The sequence below is a fragment of the Carassius carassius genome, chromosome 23 (assembly GCF_963082965.1).
Source record: "Carassius carassius chromosome 23, fCarCar2.1, whole genome shotgun sequence".
Lineage (NCBI taxonomy): Eukaryota > Metazoa > Chordata > Actinopteri > Cypriniformes > Cyprinidae > Carassius > Carassius carassius.
In genome coordinates this window covers 17,008,501-17,030,241 of record NC_081777.1, presented here as the reverse complement: position 1 = coordinate 17,030,241, position 21,741 = coordinate 17,008,501, and the positions used below count along the sequence as shown (strand labels likewise).

Here is a 21,741-nt window from a genome sequence, read left to right as displayed (position 1 = left end):
ACTAGGTGGATTCTTGTCTCAGACTTGGCCACATTCACTGACTGGAAACTACTTGCTTGATCTGACAAGCTCAACTCTGATTGATTGAATTTATGCTGGGAGTGAGGACACGGGTTTTCTTTTTAATCTGTCCATCTGGTAACAAAATGTTTAAAAGGTTCTGGTACTTTTGATGAAAACAAACTCACTGGATTTGCCATAATTCACTGTAATTTTAATGGGCAACGACTAAAAATGCCAAATGCTGCTACTAATTGGTTAATAGTAAATTCTATTACTATATAGTGAAAAACATTATTAGGTCAAACTGAACATTTCACGTAGCTTTACAGTAAAATGCTGTCAAATGAACCATTTTTAAAAATAAAAAAATTATTACAGCTGTCAGTACATTATAAATGTTCATTAAATATACATTTTGTTTACTATAAATTTTACTTAAACTGATAAAATTACTAAAAAAAATTTACATTAAATTTCTGGCATTCCCAGCTGTCCTTTTTACAGCTTAGCATCACCTTTGAAAGAGACATAAGACTAATGTGATGCACTCTGAAGTGAGATAAGAATAGGTGGTCACTTATGAGCTCAAGGCAAAAGAAGCACTTAGGTCTTTATGATATTGTGGTTCCTTGATATGGCTCAGGTCTATCCTTCAATGTAAGTTTAATGGACATAATGTACCCAAAAAAAATACAAATAAAAATGTATATATATATATGTATATATGTATATATATATGTATATGTATATGTATATATATATGTATATGTATATGTATATATATATATATATATATGAGAAAGCAAGACTGCAAGAAGGAAAGAGTAGGAGAAAGAGAGAGTGAGTGAGCAAGATAGAGTGTTCTGTTGAAGGACAGGAAAAAAGGGAACTGGCAGAAATATCTTTATAAATGCACAATGATTTCTGTGGTGAGAGACGCAGAGGTGTGAAAAAGCCTGCTAACAGCACTGTAGCACCAATCTGTGAGACAGCCACTAAAACACATGCAATAAAATGGACTAATGTTGAAAAAAGTTGTGCTCGATTTACATTTCCTGAAGGAAATACCAGTGTGTGTTAGGTAGCAAAGATAAAGTATTTAGGTTTTAGATAATCTTTTTTAGCTTCTCTAAGTGAAATAATGTATCCGAGTAACTTTGCAATTGTCACGGCAATCAGTTTTTAACAAATTTGCTCTTTAAGAGTTGAATTAAGGCATCACAAGGGGAGTTTCAAATTGTTAGCCAGGATAATTATTCTGCATTCTAAGATATCTCACTTTGACCAAATTCATGGCAGTATTAAATATATCCTCAATAGAGAAGGCTCAAAGAAAACATATATACAAGATCCAAGATGGCCGAAAAAGCAACAAAAATGTTGATTACATATATACTAATTCATGCTATACCTAAAAACCATTTTTTGTGTGTATGTGTGTATGCTATGTATTTTTTATGCTTTTGAAGACATCGTGCCAGGCCCAGAAAGTGTCCTGCTTTGTGTCTGACAGGTTGACTGTTAGCTTAGCAACATGCTGATTGCTCTTCTGGAACTCTTTTGGAACCATTTGAGTAATCTGAGTCCTGCACATGCTTCATTTGAGGAGTTTTATTACACTACCTTTCAAAAATTTGGGGTCAGTTTTTTTTTTTTTATAAATAAATACTAATAATTTTATTTAGCATGCATGCATTAAATTCACTGAAAGTTAAAGTAAAGAGATTTATAATGTTACAAAATTTTTCTCATTTAAAATAAATAAATACAATTTCAGATTTTCAACAGCATTTCACAGAAAATAATTATTTTAAATTGTAGTAATATTATTATTACTGTTTTTAATGCATTCTTTGATCAAATAAAGTTTCGGTAATCATGAGAGACTTCTTTCAAATATTTGAATAGTAGCATACATTTCAAATCAGTCATTCAATGGTAATAGGAATGTTTCAAATGTAAACTTTAATTGCATTGATCAATTACACGCTTACAGCTGAAATTAAATCTTAGACAAAACATTTAGTTGAATTAACTGCAGGAGTTTAATAACTAAGGGTTAGTAGTTTAGTTCAAACCCTAACCAGAATGTTTGACGAATATCAACAGATCGGTGCCCGGCATGCAATGCAAAAAGACATCTGAAATCATTTAGGAGTGCCATTCTCTGCTCTTATGTATGGAGTTGATTTGTCCATTCCAATCCGTGATCAGGGCAACGTGTTCTATGAGTTACATGGACTCATTTGAACTCTAGGAGATCTACTAAGAGAGTCGACAGCAGAGATGCTGAGAACCGATGTTTAAAACCGTACTTAATCTACATTTAAAAACAGACCGTGAAATTAGGAGCATCTCTATGTCTCTATGTGACAGACTAGCCTCCAATCTGAGTCAGAGAAATAGAGGCTGCCCACCCGTTTGCAACAGAGTGAGGGCATCGCTTATATAAGCTATCTTACATTTCAATAACACACATAGGAAAAACCATGGAAACACTACTCTCTTGAATGCTGACATGACCCTCCCTTTAATGAGTTCTGAGGGGGGACACTCCTCTACCCTGAAATTATTCTACAGCCTGACATCCCTTTCTACCTTACCGTAATCACTACAACACACTCCATGTTTTGTGTGTGTGCTTTAATAAGAGAGAATTATCTGAGAGATAAACACTGCCCTCTGCAGCTTAGCTGAGACCAAGCAGATCAGATGAATTGAAAGTCGTCTAATTTCAGCATAACCAAATGGTGCCGCAAAAATAATAATTTTGAACTATTCTATTATATATAATATATATAATTTTTTCCCTTTGCAGAAATAGGTTTATTTGCTGCTGACATAACCATATCAGCACAGGCATAAAAAAATAATAAAATAATAAAAAAATAATTCCTTCATAACCACATGTAACAAAAATAGAGACTCAGAAAGTGGACATCCAGAAGTTGTGGCCGCTTGTGCTGCGTGAAAAAAGAGCTGCTTAATTTCCACTGGATTTACTGCTGCCACTCTATAAACTTTACTACCATTCCAGATGTTTCTTTGCAAACTGGGTCTGTCACATGCAGTACCCACCACAAACACACTGCTGAATATGAGCAAAGAAAATGAACAGCATGTGAACAATGTGCAAGACATTCTGGGAGTCTGTCCAGGTGGGAGAGAGGATAAGTTAGGTCATGTCAGTTCTATACAGGCTCTTGGATGTACTGATGTGCATGTGTGTGTCTTACCTGTTGAGGATTGTTGGGCATGTATGGAAGCATGGTGGACACGTGAAACATGATCTCATAGTCCTGATAGGTTGTATACAGGGAGTGTGTTCCAGTTGAGTCCGCTGTTAAACATACACATACATAGTAAAGATTATAAAGACAATGTCAATGTAACTGTGAAAATAAGGTATAAAAATGTCAATTTAACCCCCAAATTAAAATTAATGTGCATGTGCGTGTATATACACACACACACACACACACACACACACATCATCATGTAAAATCATGCTGAAGAACATGACCATCAGGTTTTACTCGAAAGTTAGTGCTGCTGTCATTAAAGCAAAAGAGGGACAAACTATACCAAATTTTGAAATTGTTTAATTGTATTATGTTAATGTTCATTTAAATTGCTATGTTTATAATATAATTTGTAATAAAAACTAACAATTATATTCATATCTAAATTACACCATATAGTGTCTATCAAGATGTTTCTACATGATTTTGGATATAGAGTGTGTGTAAACTACAGCGGTGCTGTTATCTATTCCAGTTTCAATTACACTCATAATATAATTTAAAAAAAAAATCTGTAAGGGTTAGGTTATATTTACAACTAACTGTATATAAAACCAAAAAAAGCAAAGTAAACGTGTGTGTGTGTGTGTGTGTGAGATATAAGCATTCAAAATGTTGTTAAACAAAACAGTGCAGTGTGTAATGTCTGTGCTACCACACTGAATTACAGTCTGTTTGAGCCATCTTGAGCAAAATGTAGTTTTTCACTGTGAATTCATGGAGCTACCCAGTGTGACGCCTCAATTATAAACCAAGAGACCATCAAAATGTATTTACACACTATGCTTTTGATGGTCACGGTGGGTTAGGACAAGAACTCTGATTTACATGGAAGAGATGCGATTTATCGCTTGACACTTTATCATGCTGTGCCTTTTTAGGACACGTGTAAGAGAGACAAAGCCTTGCTCACTTTTGGTGTCCAGCTGGGCAGCATATTTGTTGAAACCCCTCAAACACACAGTTTCTCCCAGCAGCTCCAGGAAGGCGGTGAAGGCTGGCGTAGCCTCTTCATTGTTGTACATCTCCTCCTCCGTGCTCTGTCCCGCTCGACACAGCAGGATGCCCACTTTGTGTTTCTGACTAAGCTGTAAAGACGCACACAGTGACAGAGTCACACATACAAATATGAGGAACACTGCCATTTTTAATTTTTGGGGAATTATTAAAGATTATTTAAAAAAAAAAACTTGACTTTCATCTCTCAGGAAGTAGTGTGTCATCATTTACTCACCCCCTGCTCGTCCAGTTTAAGAAGCTGCTCTGTGACCTTTGGTGTGCTGAGAGCCAATCGCAGACAGGACACGCTGAGTTCTGGCAGCACATACTCCAGAACCTCCTTTAAAGGCAAACCACGAACCGTTCCGTGCTTTGCTGTGGACAGAATCGCATCCTCCAAGATCGCTCCTCTTAACGTGACCAGCTGCAGCAGCCACAGGAAACCATGTGGGGAGATGCGCACACACACACACACAAACACACACACACACACACAAACACACACACACACACACACACACACACACACACACACACACACACACACACACACACACACACCAAATACCATCATATGACTGCCCAAATATCCTCTGAGAGCATGTGACAGAGCATGAGAATGATTATGAATAGCTGAAAAATGAAGTCCAGAAGTGCCCACTGTGTGGCATCCTTGCCCCAGTGCTTCCTGATTCATCACCTTGCAGCACAACTTCCATCACAACCTCACACACGCTGATGCTAAAGCAATTAACTACTGTAAAATTAGTACAAACAGGTGGAAACGCTGGAATACTTAAAATATTTCGTTTTTGAGGCATGAGTTTCTGGTTTCTTGTGCCATTTGTCATACATCTGAAGATGTCATATGACCGGTCACATGGACAGCCACCCATTCAATCATTTAACTCAAACCTCTGACCAAAATAACGCTTTTGAATCAAGTTTGCACATTTTCAAGGCACTTTCGAAATGAGTTATGATCACATCTGTAGTGAGAATAATCACTGTGTCAATGTGAAAGAACTGAAGACACTGCATTGTTCAGAGCGGGTGAGTTTGATTTGTCCAGGCAGCCATGTAATCGGACTAAGCCCAGCAGAGCAGCAGACATACTACTACAGCTCAGCACTTTTCAAACACACCATTATTAAGCAAAAATGACTGCATGGTCTGTACAGCACGCAAGGCACAAAACATGCTCAGAATTTATTTTCAACTACAGTGTAACTACATTGTAACTACAGCGTAATAGAAGATTTCATGGGAGCGATCTGTAAACATGACATGAACCAGTGTCGTTCTCAAATATATAAATAAAAAATGGCATAGACGCATCTTTTGTTCCTTTGATTAACATTAAATGACATGCAACGCGTTTATTAGGATGCTGTCTCTTTAACACCGAATGCATGCAGATCTAAAAAAACTGTACACGTGTGTTTTCCCTCTCATCTGTTTACATTCACTTGAGACAAAAACAACAGTGTTTATGATGATATACTGACGTAGAATTCTGCATACTAGTCGATAAATACAACCTTTTCTACAGTGGAAATGCACGGAGCAGTTCGAGGCTGGGACCCCACACAGAGACCTCTGTTCTCTATTCCATTCTTTATCGCTGTTCTCGCGCTTCAGACGTGTGCGCTGTACGCAAACAAGCCACAAGTTCTTTCCGTTACAGCACTTAACCCGCTTTAAATCACATTAAAATGCGAACACAGAAATCTTGAAGCAGAATCAAAATGTACGCGTCTTACTGAATACCCGGTTCTTGGAAATTTGTAACCGGTTCTAAAATGGAATAGGTTTTCGATACCCAACCCTACTGATTTGTTGTTATGGTCATTCTTAAATGCCCAAGCAAAGTCTGTCATCAAAGTATTCCTGTATTATTGCCTCCCAGAACTGTCACACGACTGCATTTCTGAACAGCAGGCATTCACGAAAGCAATGGCCGCATTCATTGTGCTTTGTTTGCTCACTTGGACACACAAGTCATTTAAATTGTTATATTCAGTGGCCTCTCCCACTTTTCTTAGTGATATTTAGTGCCAGGAAGAAAGTGTTGATTTTATTCTCTGTGACTCTTCAGATGGAAATTGTGCTTATTCGCAAATGTTTTCGCACAATTTAAATTCACAACTTTAGATGGAAACCTGGCTTGTGTCATACACACCTCATTGGTGCGAAAGATGATGCGGTACTGGTACTGGTCCTTTAAATCTTTGGTATCATCCAGCTTCTCTCTTCGAATGCTCAGAGCCACAGGCCCCAGCTTCTCATCGGTACCAAAGTAGTTCCAGTGCTCTGTGTGGGGGGATGGATGAATGAAAGCAGAGAGAGGATATAAAAAAGACAGATTAATACCATTAATATAGAAAATGAGAATATAGAAGAGAAGAAAATAATTAATGAGGTGAAGACAATGGATAGGAGAAAAGTGGAAGTCGATATGAAGGATGAGAGATTGAGGGAAGGACACGGGGGACAAAGGAGGGATTTATGAGAAAACTCTACAAATCTAGGTCATGGTGGCTATAGAACTTCCTCTAGGAGCATTCCATAGACAAAGCAACTAATACAATATTGCACATGCTTTTGAGAATGAAGAAAGTTATTATTCAACTGTGTTTCCTCCACCTTTTTGCAGTGGAGGATATAGACCTCTAAAATGTGAATTCACTCATTTAAGTTTCAATAACCTTTTGGTTTGGAATTGTATCATTGCTTTCAAAAGATAAACATAAGTAGCAATTAAAGCCGAGTTTTCACGTGAGACTGGGATAGCTCAGATGAAACGTCAAACAGACACGGGTGCTCCTGCTAAATTTATACTAATTTATCTTCCATTTCATGGGTCCAAATAGACCGAGAAGAAAGCCTTTTTCTGAAATGAAGCCATACTTGCTGATATTGTGGTCTATAACTCCTCCCCGAACTCCCCACTGCTCTGTATCTTGCTCTCTCATTGGCTGTCGGTCATTGCCGATGTAGTTTCCAAAAACTGGGCTAAAATCCTGCAGTCTGAACGCGGCTTAAGTTTATTTCAAGTTGCACATAGCACACGTGGTTTGTGCGTGGAAGAGTAATCAGTGACTCACTGAGGAAGTGATTAAAGACCATGATTCAGGTGGATGACTCCTGTGGTCATTTTGGGTCATTTGGATTTGAATACTGTTTCAAAAAGGACCACACCTATCATGCAATTCATCCATGAAATGAACAACTTTTTTATTTGTTTGCATGAAAAACAACACAATGCAGCTAATTTTTGCTGTTGTTGCTATATTTGACTATATAATTTACTGCATGTGATTAAAGCAGGGTTCAAAAATACCACATTGGAAGAGGCATGTGAATGTGATATCTTAAAATTTTGTAGTCTTCATTTCTTAAGTTTCCTTTATCTGTCATCCAGTTTTTCTCAGCACAGGATACAAGTTTGGTTGTTTTGTGAGGATACTGAAAGCCCAGGAAGCTTGAGTTGAGAGAATTATAAGTCTCAGGAGCATGCAGATATGGGCTTTTTAATAACGAAGCAAAGATTTTGATACTACACAGTGTTGCCCTTCCTGACCGAGGAATGCCAAGTCAGTATCACTATACAGCTGGGCACTCCAACAAACATCCACGCACACTGCTTCAATAACTCATAAACAAAACAGAGGGATTTCAAACAAGATGCCGCTGTACTGGAAAATGAAGTAAACTGATAGAAGTAATTGAGAAATAATTAGTACCACAAAGAAAAATACCTTGGTGGCCTGGAATGTTTACTCATTAAGTTAAACATTTAACACTTAAATGAGAAAAACAGACCACAATAAAAAAACAAGGTTTAAAGGTGAAAAGTGTAACTTAAAAAATGTAAATACTTTCCCAGCTTACAAGCAAGGGAGCTGCAAGTAATTAAGCCAATCATAGGTTGATTCTCCCGACAGGTATATAGACTGTGGCACTATCAAAATATACCAATTAACCAAGAATCTCAACTAGCCTAATGCCACAACATAAGCTATTGAAAAAAAGGACAACAATTATACTCGTGTCTGCTTTTAGTGCTACTTGTAGTGCAAAAATTACACACTTCACCTTCTAGAACTTTTACATGGGACATTTTTAGATGGCTAAGTTAAGTTCTAAGTTATTAACTTGTAAGTTAAGTTCTAAATTTATAACCCAGTCTGCATGCCCTTTCTGGTCACCGAAAACACGCTTCCAAAAATCTGGATGACAGAAATTATTTTTGGAATGGTAACCTTTATCTGACCAATTCTACTTAATAAACAAAGGCAACCAATTAGAGCATTAAGATAACCTCACGTCTGCAAGGATTTATCTATTGTGGCATGAGGTGACAAACATGGCATTTTCTAGACATTGTTTATTTTTCTATTTTTTTTATAACATTGGCATTTTTGAGATTAACATTTGGGAGGCAGATGTGTGGCAAGGGTGCAGCTCCAGCTCCAGTTTGTGCTTCTATTGGCTAATATTCAATGTGTAAATCCCAAAGACCTGTCCCGTAATGACACTAAGGATACATTTACACTAGTGCATTTTCATTTTAAAAAGCATAACTTTTGCTATGGTTACACCTCGTTTACACTACTCTGGCATTTTCGACTTTTCGACAAAGACTTTTGAAAATGCTGCAGAGCCCGTTTTAGTTTCAAAGCATCATGCTCGTTGTACCCATAGATATGTATAGGTAGAATCCCCATTCGACCGCTCTAAACTGCCATTTAAATAATAGTGAATCTACCTATACATATCTTTAGTTGTACCAGCATGAATGGTAATGTGACATGCGTTTTTGGTTGTGTAGTGTGGGTGGAGATCATTTTTGAAATGCAGTGAAAACACCAGTGTAGATGAGGATCGTTTTCATTTTAAAAACTATTTTAAAAATAAAAATGCACTAGTTTAAACAGGGCTTAAATGAAGGGAAGCCAATAAATACAGGACTATAAATGAAGTAAATTACACAAAACAGATAAAAAAAAATTGATCCTGTAAACACACTGGGTTTCAAATGCAATGTCCTATGTCCTACCTTTCTCATAGAAGTGCTCATGGTAGTATCTGGCACCCAGGTCAACGTGTTCGATGCAATGTTGCTGCAGTCTCTCTAACCTGGTGGCGTGAAGCTCTTGCGGCACCTCCAGTTTGGACACACTGGCATTACTGCAGCGTGGACGAAGTCGGGCCTCCACGATACCAGCCTCTGCCCGCTCTGCCGATGAGCTCAGGAAGCTGACATTCCGTTCCGTGTAGCTTCCGGTCTCGTTGATGAAGTTCGGGCAGCTCAACAACAGCTGCTGCTGAGAGTTGGCATTAATGCCAGCCGAACTACCCTGCTCTGAATGTTCCAGTGCTGGGGTTGATCCTTCAGATAGGTCCCTGACACTAAGGTCATCAGTGCTGGAGAAGCTGGGCTCCACTCCCCCCAAAGCAATAGCTCTGGAAACTGCCAAAGAAACAGCAGCCGAAGAAGCAGCTGAAGCTCCAGTGGCTGTGTTTCGCCGTTGGGCGGCGTAGCTGCGACGAGCTGCCGCCTCGTGCAAGTCAAACAGAACGCTCTGAGCGTCAAAGTGGGCAAAACTACGCACACATACCCAGGCTTTGGAAGACAATGTCACAGGGGGTCGTATGTCATCAGAGTCGCCTCGTGGAGTCTCTGTTTCTCCCCGACTGGAGCTGCGGAGTTTGCGGAATAAAGAGGAGGTACCAAGAGATGACTCTGTGCCACCACTCTTTTTGCGTACACGATTCTCCGGGCGGTCATCGGGCCGTGGAGTTGACAAGAAGGTGTGTGAAGTGGGTCCCTCTAAAGCACCAAGCAGCTCTCCAAGCTTGACAGGGGCTGTGCTACGCTGGTCTGGTCGCTCCTGTTGAAACTGGCTGAGCATGTCAAAGAAGCTTTGATCAGACACTGCCTGTACATTGATGGAAGAGGTACTGCCATATTCCCGAAACAAACAACCTTCAACCTCTGTTTCATCTTGTTCACTCAATGTAATCTCGCTGGTGGATCGCTGTCGGAGTGGAGCGAATCCAGACGTCCGAAACCTCGGGGGTGTGCCTGGAGCCATCGCTAGACCTGATTCAAGGATGTCACCGTCTCTGGTACCTCGCTGTGGTAACCTGGTCACACCTCCATGTGTAAGCCCATCCTCACTGTTGAGGTCATCCGGTTGACTACCCTGGCCATTCTCAAGCAGCGATTCTCGTGAAAGTGCCCTTCGAGGAGGCCACTCGGCAATCCGAGCTCGAACCCCCATTTTGGGCACAGAGACACGGGACGGGGCAGGATCGCCCACAGAGGAGTGGCCATTATGAAGGGGTAGACGGAGGTGGGGTGGAGGAAGAGGTTGCGAGAGAGGGGTGGCACACACCCCTGTGTCTCTGTACATGTTCATGGAGCCCACTGTAGTCTCAGGGCCAAAAAGAATGGCAGGGGTCGTAGGGGAGAGAACATCCTGGATCGAGACTGCTGGTGTTCAGTAAGAAGGAGAGATGGATAAGCTCCACACTGCTGTTGCTTCCTCCTTCCTCATTCATTTCTTTGGTAGGAAAGGACTCAACTTTCCTAATCCTTCTGGACTGATCTGGAAGCTCAAAGGCCACTTAAATTACAGACCTGCAAAAATTCAAGAAACAAAGATACACTTGTTATTATATATATTTAATCTGGTTACTTATATGCAACATTTGAAAAAAACATTAAAACATTGCTTTTTGGGTTTGAGATATTTTTCCTTTCAATACACTTACTCTATGCACTCTAGACCCCCCACTTCCCGTAAACCTTCTTTCCTAAATTTGTGTTGTTATTTTGCTCAAGGGATGAGCAGTTTTGAGAACAAAATGCAGAGAAAAGCTGACTGAAACTTGCATGAGAAAAGAGGAGTAGGATGAAAAAGGGAGACAAGGAAAAAAAACAGGCTTGAAGGAGAGAGAGGAAGTGAGGTGAAAGGATTTCAGATGTGGATTTCTCACACTCTTCGTAAGGCTAGTCTCTATTCACTTCCTGGCAGATATACTGTATTAAAGCCGCAAATACTACTTTGCTAAGCACCATAAACTCATCTCTCCTCTCGTATCCATATTTCAGTTTCTATACTGTTGGTATAAAATGATGCACTGTGTAAATATATAGCATTTACCAAAACCTCTAAGCAAACAACTAAAACACCTAGTTGTAAACGCTAACCTAGCAGTTGGTGCTTCAATATTGTTGTGTAATCTTGATTTTGGATGTAAAGGAGCAAACTCTAAATCTGAAAATGTGAAAGAGCAGATAGGTGTTTACTAGCAAAGGAAGTATTACACCATCTGACAAGAGCGTCTGCTTATACCACACCTACTACTATATGAATACACAACTTGCTTCCTTGACAGGTGCAGATAGTTTTAGCAGCCATGAAAACCCTGATATGTGTGACAGATGGAGTCGTTGGGTCAGCAAGGTAAAGCATCCAATTACCTGAGAGATAGCTGACTTGGAAAGTAAGATTAAGATTCTGCCCACATTCAGCTGTATACAAAAGATTACATAAGGACTCTGTGCTGGATTACTGACGGGAACTGCTGAGTGTATAATGAGGTGGACTGGTTAACAAGCTCAACGGAGAATGGTGAAGCATAGGATTGAAATACACTCTAGATTTTGAATGAGACACTCAAACTTTGTGACAGAGAAAAGCCCCTCAAGTCTCTGGGTCTCTCCACATGCTTCATCTCTTGCTGTGAACAAAAGACAAAACGAAACTGACAGAGAGTCAAAGGACAAGACAAACACAAAAAGACAGGATACTAGGCAGAGGCAGAAGCAGAGCAAACAGAGTAGCTGGAATAGAGGAAACCTGACAGGCTTTGTGGTGAAGGAATCCAGGCAGGAGAGCGAGAGGGAATCTGAATCCCAGTGACTCGCTTTAATATGAAAGTCAGATTGAATCAAGCTTCACTGCAGCTCAATGACTATGAAAAGCCACTCAGCAGCGCCTGTTCCTCTGTGTAACTTCACATTATCTCCCTTTTTAATTTCTCTCCCAATCTATTAGTCGCATTCCATCCATCCAAATATTAGATTACACACCCACAGCTTGTCTCCCTATTTGTGATAAGGGGGTTACAGATAGTAATGTGATGTATGATACATCAACAGGGTTCATTTCAATCTTATTGTTATTGTTCTCTGTGTACAGGCCAAAATACAGCATGCCATAAGTTAAAGATATATGGTATTTATTGTTTGATTTTAAAAAATTAAAAAAAATTACAAAGGTTTAAAGTTGACACTTTGTTTCACACCAAAAGTAACCTGCTCTGTCATGTCGGCGTGTTGTCAAGTGTCCTCTTTGCTCTGCAATGTGTTTGTGACTGCATTAGAACATGATGTGTGGTGTGAGAGCTGCATGGCTTGTCGGACATAGCAACAGTAACTAAGGGAGGTGGGTCTTTGCAGGGGATCTGTAGATTTCCTTACAATTTTATTATTTTGTCAGTTATAATTGCTCTACATCAACATTTCAGTTCTGCAGTGTACATCAAATGTTTATCGCCTATTAAATTACAATGATACATTGCTAATTCATGAAATGTATCTAACTTCAAAACGATCCAGTCAGAACTATAAACACAGTCTTTCATTACAAACAGTGCATCCAGTTATTCACAGTCTTTATTGGCAACAGTCACTGAGTGCAAATGCACTGTGGAGCACGGCCATAGAGCTGCACTGAAGGTGGCTTTTTGTTTCCATGAATGTACAACCACTTCAAGGCAATTCTGTGTAAAAGCTCCCCCCAACATTTGGCCGATGCCACATCCCAGCACTCACAGGGAAAGTTCACAACAGCTGCAGAAATAAGGTGTTCCTCTTCAATTTAATGTTTAGTTTTTCTTTAGCCAGTAAATAGCCTTTTTTTTAGTTTGTTTGTTTTTTCATCCGAGTGAACTGGAAAAAGTCTGTTTGAACTGTGTGAATGGGTGTGAGTATGCAGACTGTCAACTAACACTCCTGGAAAGCAAGCCAACACCAAGTGCCAAATCTGAAAGACTTCAAACTGTTTTTAATTGCTCACATAGTAATTAGCTCAGATTCTGCTACTTCAAACTGAGACCACACACACACACACACGTAACCAGTAGTGATTTCAATTCTATAATCTTAATAAGGTTAATCTGGGTTGATGTGAAGACACCATAATGCCTCAACCAACTCTTCATCAGACATCGAAAGACAGGGTCTGGTGTCAGTTTTTGAGCCCTAGGGCTTTAAATCACACTCACTCCTCTCACGCATACAAACCCAGCCTACAGCCAGTGACTCAGCTTATAACTGCCACGGACTGCCAGGACAGGATCTGTCAATCACAACACTGCTTACTTCCTCCATCGATTTCCTGTCACATTGTTTTCGGGGTGTCAGACATGAGCCCCCTGGCTGTAGCAGTTGGCCAGTGTGTGAATAAAAGAAATAGATGTGGAGTGCAGGGCAGGGGCCGCACATTTGATCTGCCCTATAGGGTTTATTTGACTGGGTGTGAAGGACAGAAGAAAGCTTGTGACACAGGAAATGAAAGCAGAGGGACATGGTGAAGACAGGAAGGTCATACGGTTTCATGAGGCTGTGTATTTGACCCGCATTTGCTTCATGTGTGCAGGCAGGCTCACAATCCTTTAATTCACTAAGATAAGCGGTGAAGGTCAAATGTGCATAAAATCCATAGTGTGAGCGATAGCTAATCAATAAAGCAAAGAAAACGCATGCAAATCTGGATGATAGATTATGGGAGTTCGTGTGTGCACGTGACAGAGTGGGAGATACACATTCTGCATGTTTACAATATACACTAGTCAGGGGGAAAACTGTGTAGTTAGTGTTATTTTTCTTTAAATGCTATTACAAATATTTATTTGGAATAACGTGTGTACTGATGGATCTTGCACAAAAAGTCAGAAATGTTCATTAGAAAATTAAACTGATTAGTGGTTGACCAAATTTTTTATGGATTATGTCAATATCTTAGAAAGCAAGGTGGCCAATGGCCCACATTATGTATTGTATTGCATTTTCTTTAAAGACAGTAAATAAAACATGCAGCAATTAAATTCATATTTCATTTACATAACATGTACTAAAACAGAAATCCTTTAAAAATAAATCAATATGAAGACAGTCCTTCAGATAACAATTTTTAAGTTATTAGACACAGACATTGTTATCTGTCAAAATAAAAGTCCCAGTGCAGTCCAGCTTCTGACACTCATTGTTCAAACAGAAAAAAAATTATTAATGCCATTAATACAAAAAACTAAAACAAATAATGGCCACCTTAATGTTATATTGATCATTAAACTGATTTCACATTTACCTAAAATTAAATTAATAAAATAAAAACTGAATGATGCAGTGCCATGTCCCACAGAGTCAGACTCCAATAGACATGTTTCACAGCGATATATGGATGATATGAGCAAACGTTTAGTGAGTAACTGATACATACTCAACAAATATGGCAAATATAACTTTTTTTTAACCTTCAGCTAACATTTAATTGCACTCTACTTAGAGCCCGACCGATATGGATTTTTGGGGGCCGATGCCGATATTAACTCGAAAAGAGCCGATTTATAAGCCGATATTTTGATTTTAAAAATAATCTGGATATTAGACCCATTTCCTATAAACTGCACTTACACAACATTCAATAGCAAAATATCTGCCTGTTCTATGTATGTGGGCTGTATAAACCATTTTCCAAAATGGACTATGTTAAAAAAAAAAGCCTTAGATTACAGTCTCAATGACTAAACAATTGCACATCAAAAGTATATATTTTTTAATGATCAAAAAACAGTCTGGTTTTAAACATTTAACACTTTTACTTTCTTCCAGTTGAAGCTGGTTTTAACAGTCTGTGTGTGTACTGTAAATAAATTATAATACTAAAGTTAAAGTATTTGCAGAAGTAGTCCCACACTTTGCTGCTACAGCATTCACCTTTTCCGCCATCTGTAGGCAGAAAGAGAGACGGAGAAAGAATAAGCATGTGTATTAATAATATCACCATGTATCATTACTCATGTCATCATTAGAATTATAATAATAATAAACTGGGATCTCCTACATAGGCAAAAATGAGAAATATATATATTTTTTTATTTGTCAAGCAATAGGTATTACCTACTTATATTTAACAATATTATTTCAACATTTTCCTGTTATGTCTGTAAAGCTGCTTTGAAACAATATGTAAAAAAAAAAAAAAAAAAGCGCTTGTTCAGCTCACATTTATTTACATGTCCCCTCTGGTTTAATCATTTCTGACGCACCTACTGTAGTTACTGTAACTACACTATATTTGCTCTCACAGAACATCGTCTTGCCTACTATTACCGGAAGATTACGGAATCAATTCGAAGTTGAATGGTTAACGTTAGTGTCATGAACACACCGCTGTCAATTTTGAGAAGAACCACCTTCAAACAAGTTAATAGCAAGCATTTAAGGGGCCTGCTAAAAAGGAAGCTATTAGCGTTAGAGTAACGTAACCAGCCTGAATTCACCAAATTGTTCTCTGGACCTGAGGGTAGCCTCTTCTTCCTTGCTTCTCTCTTAATTCTCAACAGCAGGACTAGCGCTATCGCTCGCTTCTTACAACGGGACAGATACATGTTTGCTGCTGACCGAAATGAGGAGGAACAGACTATGAAAGAGCTCCCGCTAAACGTTTTTAAAACTCCGCCTATGCCATAGCGCAGCGCAAATCGCGTTGTATCTGAAGGGCAACGCTGAACCCAGCGGCAAGCGCCGTGCATACCGCGTCCTGTGTGAAAGGCCCAATTACGCGGTCATTATGTGGGAAACACACCGCAATAGAATAAGAATAAGTTAAACGCTAACGTTATAGTTTGACCTCCTATTAACGTTCGCGCTCTTCCACTGATAAACATGGTATTAGCTTTGTGGCTAATCTAATATAGCAATGCATTAGCGGCTGTAAGTGATGTTACAGAATATTTAGAAGTAATAATGATAGGACCGTTAGCTAGAACTACCACACAGTTTTTATATACAGGGTATGAACTAAATCTACAATCATTTCACATGACGAACGACAGACTCACCGTCAAAACAGTTGATCGCTTTCTTCTGTAGTGGACTTCTGGCGCTGTTGTTAACTCTGGAGCTGCAGAGCTCCCTCTGGTGGGCACACTGTGCAACACTCATAACATGAGTGAAGCATGAGACTCTGTTTCTCATGTTTCATCGGCCGTTATAAATGCCGATGCCGATTTAAATGCAATTAGCTTATATCGGCCGATAATATCGGCCGGCCGATAAATCGGTCGGGCTCTAACTCTACTACAGTCACCCCCCCAAAAAAACATATTGTGATTGACACCTACGGAGTGTGAATAAAAACGGGAACTTTGCTCACAGCAGGCGACATTTATTTTAATTTAAGTATTAAAACCCTCAGATCATTTGTGTTTCTAAACTTATCACCTTTAAAGAACTGCCACTAAAATCATGTGAGATAAAAACAAGCAAAAAGAAGAACAAAGAAACAGTCTAGATAGTAGAGCTGTGCAAAAAATCGAATGTGATTTTCATGCGCATCTCATCAGTAAAGACGCTCCTGTAATTAGAAGTATATATCCAGCACGTGTGTTCAGATCAGGGTTGCCAGGTTTTCACAACAAATCCTGCCCAGTTGCTTCTCAAAACTAGTCCAATCGCGTTTCCTGGAGATAGTCAGCTCACTAGGTTTTGAGTGTCAAACCGAAAACTTCAAAATGAACATCTAAAATCCAACTGAATGTGTTACAGGTAGGGCTCCGTGATTTCAGAACAGAAACAAACCAGAATCATGGAATCCAGTCATAAAAATAGAATTTACAATATAAAGCGGAATGTCACAGAATTTGCCAAACTTTGAATTATTAAATCAAAAGCACATGAACATGTGACTGTGATTATTAAGCCACATAAAGACTATTTATGAACCGTGCATGTTCTGAGTTTCTCTGTGTGAATGAATGGCACAGACGCACAGTTTAATTTACTACACACATACTGAAGCACGTGACGCTAACAGTCTTTTTAGCCTCTGCAGTCATGAACATCATCTCCAGAGTTGCTCTGAAAGTCAATCCATGAGTATTTTACAGTTTCATTTGAGAAAATGATTCTAGCATATAAAAATTATCATACCATATAAAAACAAAAACTTGTCAGTGTAAAAGTTCAGTTTAACTTTGAGAAACTGTGACAGAAATATGACTTATAATAATAGTATTACTACTATTAATAAAATTATTATTAAACATGATTGTTTTAAGGAATAATCAACATTTTCTTCTATGCTTTGTTTGCCAACCAAAAATAAATTAATTTTAATTTGATTAAAATATAAATTTATATTTTATGCCTTCCTTCATTTACCAGAGAAGTTAAAATACACAAACAGCATTACTGAAATAAAGAAAATTAACTAAATCGGTTTTATTTTATTTTTTAAATAAAAATCTATTAATTAGATATGCTTTTGATTATTACATTTAATTAAACAATTAAAATGGGATTCAGAAAGTTAAAATGGCAAACACAGAAATTGGTAAAAAATAAACCCGAAAGGGAGAAAAAATAAAACGTATATTTAATAGGTCCATGAAAATTTTACTTTGGTAAACATTTAATACATTCCTGTTAAACTGTGTAAGTTTCATTATTTCTAATACCGTATTTTTCGGACTATAAGTCGCACCTGAGTATAAGTCGCATCAGTCCAAAAATATGTCATGATGAGGGAAAAAAACATATACAAGTCGCACTGGACTATAAGTCGCATTTATTTAGAACCAAGAACCAATAGAAAACATTACCGTCTACAGCCGCGAGAGGGCGCTCTATGTTTTCAGTGAGAGACTACAGGAGCACTGAGCAGCATAGAGCGCCCTCTCGCAGCTGTAGACGGTAATGTTTTCTCTTGGTCCATGCCTCTTAGTTCATTTCTCTTGGTTCATGTCAAATTAATTTTGATAAATAAGTCGCACCTGACTATAAGTCGCAGGACAAGCCAAACTATGAAAAAAGTGTGACTTATAGTCCGGAAAATACGGTAATTAGACATGCTTTTTGATTAATAAACTTCATTTAATCATTAAAACACAGTCCAGAAAATTAAAACTGAATCCACAAAAATTAAAATGGAAAAAAGGGAATTTGGGAAAAAAATAAAATGGATTTCACAGGGCCCTAGTAATAGGACACAGAGTAGTTATAGGAACTTAGTTATAGGAAGAAGCCAAGAACTAAATGTTCTCTTTGGGCCATTTTCCTGCTTGCTTTCACACTGCCAGTAGGAACTCTGAAGTAACGAAAGCCGGCCAACAACAACATCATTTAAGTGTGGAATTCAACAACTTGAGAATGGAGGATGCTGTGGTCAGTGCTGTGTTTCTGCTGTGTGTAATAGGAATCATTGTGATAATGGATATGGAATTACGATACAAGTTGTGTGACATAAATGCTGTTAACATTAGCTTTCTGTATACTGTATGTTTATGTCTTGTACTCCTTTAACATACAGTTCCATTTTTAACGGGTGCTATTTCATATGGCATACATTTGACCAAATTAATGTACAACTACGTCAATGGTGCTGTGTAAGACCCTACTGAAGTAGAAGCGAATTTAGTTCCCCCAAAAACTGTTCCTAGAACTAAATTCGTTTCCAGTTCCTAAAACTTCCTTCCCTGGTACTAGAAACAATGAAAAGGTTCCTCTTCTGGTACGAAAGTCCCCATGATAGATTCCAACATGCCAATGTTACAACATTTTGAGCCTGAATATAAAAATGCCACTGAAATCACTTGAGATTAAAAAAAAAAAAAAAAACGGTTTATCAACCATCAACCTAATTAACTAACTAGTTGATTGTTGGATGTCCGGACCCATCTGTAATAGTATCCAATTCTGTCATACTAACACCACAAAATGATGATCTCAGGAGGCCAGCGGGTAACTAGGAAATGCCCATGTATGCCATCTGGCTGGCATGTGATCAAATAGTGCACACGTGTTCAAGTTTGTGAATGTGACAGTCAAAGCAAGAGAACATGTGGAATCTGAGAGTCCTAAGCACATGGCTGAAACAAACAGGATTAGTACTATTGTATCCACATTGTACCTGACGGTGATAAAATTAAGTACTGACCCATTCATTTAACCATCCAAGCAATACACACAAGACCTATTAAGCCATATAAACACATAATCACGTTTAAGACAACCTGGCAGTATTCACACGTGATTGGCCAGGAAACCAGAATCTAAGTATTTTTGGAAGACTCCAGAAGGTGAACAAGATAAAATGAGAGAAGGAAGAAGTGAATTCTGCTCAAGGGCAACAAAACTCGAAACACCAGTTTGTCCTCAGGGCTCCTAAACACAGCAGTGCAAACACACGCATAGTTACGCTTTGTTCAGGTCACTGAGAGACGAGCCATTATCACACCACACAAACACGGCAGAGGAAAAACAGGTCAGCCCACACACCAGACAAACAAATCAAGTATCGAAACAAACAGATGAGGCTGCAGGCTGAAAATCTCCCAGGTGGGGCGTCAGTGAGTGGCCTTCTCTCTGTTTATCTCTTCAACAGATAAACCCTTATACCAATAAACCGACCGTCATGCAGAGTACATGCGATTGTGCAGGATAAAAATGCACACTTCACAAGATCTCACAGCTGGATTTGACAAAGTTTGCAAGATTATTGAAATTAAATGTTCATTATTCAATCAAAGATTCATTTAAATTAAATAACTGTCTATTTGCTGAATGCTGACAGAAAATGAGAAAAAATATTATAATGTTCTTTCTATTACTAATAATATAAAAGAAATAATTTTGATACTTTTTTGTATACATTTTAATTCCTTTGTTTAACAGTTCATTCTCATTATTAGACAGATTTCTGTCTGTATTAGACAGAACCGTTAATGGCAACAGCAAACAAGGAGAATGTGAACACTGTGTGCACAGGCACTGCCATTGCTTGATCGCATCGGCCAATTTGAAAAGTGCAAAATATCGGCCGATATATCGGCTGACCACAACTAGAAAGCTGCCTACTAAGCATTTTTAAGCTTCATAGGCCCATTCAAACATTCAAGATGAACATCCAAATTTAATGGTCATAAATTATGCCTAAATGTCTTTTGCCCTTTAGGTATTGAGCGCTGAATTGAACAGTAGGCTAAATGATGCTTAACCTGTTAGCCAGAACCCCCCATTATGGGAGTCACAGCTGAAAGTGCTCTACCTAACTTATAATTGTAACAGTTACAAACATAATTTTGGTGTCTTTGGAAAGAAGTCCCTTTGGGCTTTACTTTTTATCAACCAGATTTGATCAAAAATATTAAAAGTTATAGACACTGAAGTGCTTTGAATTTTTGATACCACACTTAAATATTTTTTTATTTGATATAAAAATTTATAAAATGAGTCCTGGAGCAATCTAGAAGAGTAATGGGTTGAAAGTCACATGTCTCATGAGTTTCTATTTCAAATCTGAATAAGATATCATGAAAAATGAGACTCCTGCAAATATTTTTATGAGACTATGTCTACGACCCCCCCCCACAAATATAAAAAAAATATTTACCAACAGTATTGAAGGCTTCTACAAACTATTTAGTCAGTAAACATACCACTCCCTCTATTCATATAGACGCGTTCACTTTGATAGCCGTGATCATACAGTAATAGCGAGCTGATTTGGGCTTATTTGCACTCAAACAGATGGTAATCATGCAGATACATTCACATTCAACATAAAACACACTCACATATATAAAAACTGTTGAAAAATAAAAGAAAAAAAGACAAAAAGGTGATCGCTATAAGTTCCGCCTCCATCAGCTGACAGGTGCGTCAGAGCGCATCACGAGAGAGTGCCAGAATTCAAATATACTTCTATCTTTTATCTTTCGCCTATCTTTCATTCATTCTTTTTTCTGGTGGATCATCTCATTCTGTTTGTGACACTGTACGCTGCAAAACCATGCCGTTTTTTTACTACAAAGACACAGTTTCTGACAGTGAGTTATTCCATAACGGACACAAACAGTTCTGTCGCTGAAAAACTGAAAGGTAAACAAAGGAATTATGATCCATATTACAACCTTATTGCGTCGTTGGACTAAACGTGCTCCATGAGATGTCGTTCAGTGGACCCTTCCCTTTCTAACTAAACCGGAATTTACAGCTGTGGATGTGTTTATTACTCGTTATTAAGAAGAATCTGGTATGTACAGCGTTTCCATTGTTCATGTTTTTATGTGTACTGCTTACACAAATTTAGCAAATACAGTCTTTATAAGCTTTCCATTGAAAAACAGCGATCTG

At 38.4% G+C, this 21,741-nt stretch overlaps 1 protein-coding gene across 5 annotated transcripts in view; it reads right to left on the bottom strand.

Annotated features, from left to right (window-relative positions):
* The window catches only part of LOC132101395 (signal-induced proliferation-associated 1-like protein 3), a 104,322-nt gene that overhangs the window by 21,159 nt on the left and 61,422 nt on the right, over window positions 1-21,741 (bottom strand). For all 5 annotated transcript variants that reach the window (XM_059506323.1, XM_059506321.1, XM_059506324.1 and 2 more), the window contains 5 exons: window positions 9,367-10,953; window positions 6,487-6,617; window positions 4,540-4,728; window positions 4,219-4,393; window positions 3,240-3,343 (listed from right to left, as the gene is read on the bottom strand). In XM_059506323.1, the coding sequence (XP_059362306.1) occupies window positions 3,240-3,343; window positions 4,219-4,393; window positions 4,540-4,728; window positions 6,487-6,617; window positions 9,367-10,732 (1,965 nt within the window). In that variant the 5' untranslated portion in view covers window positions 10,733-10,953. The remainder of the gene's footprint in view (window positions 1-3,239; window positions 3,344-4,218; window positions 4,394-4,539; window positions 4,729-6,486; window positions 6,618-9,366; window positions 10,954-21,741) is intronic.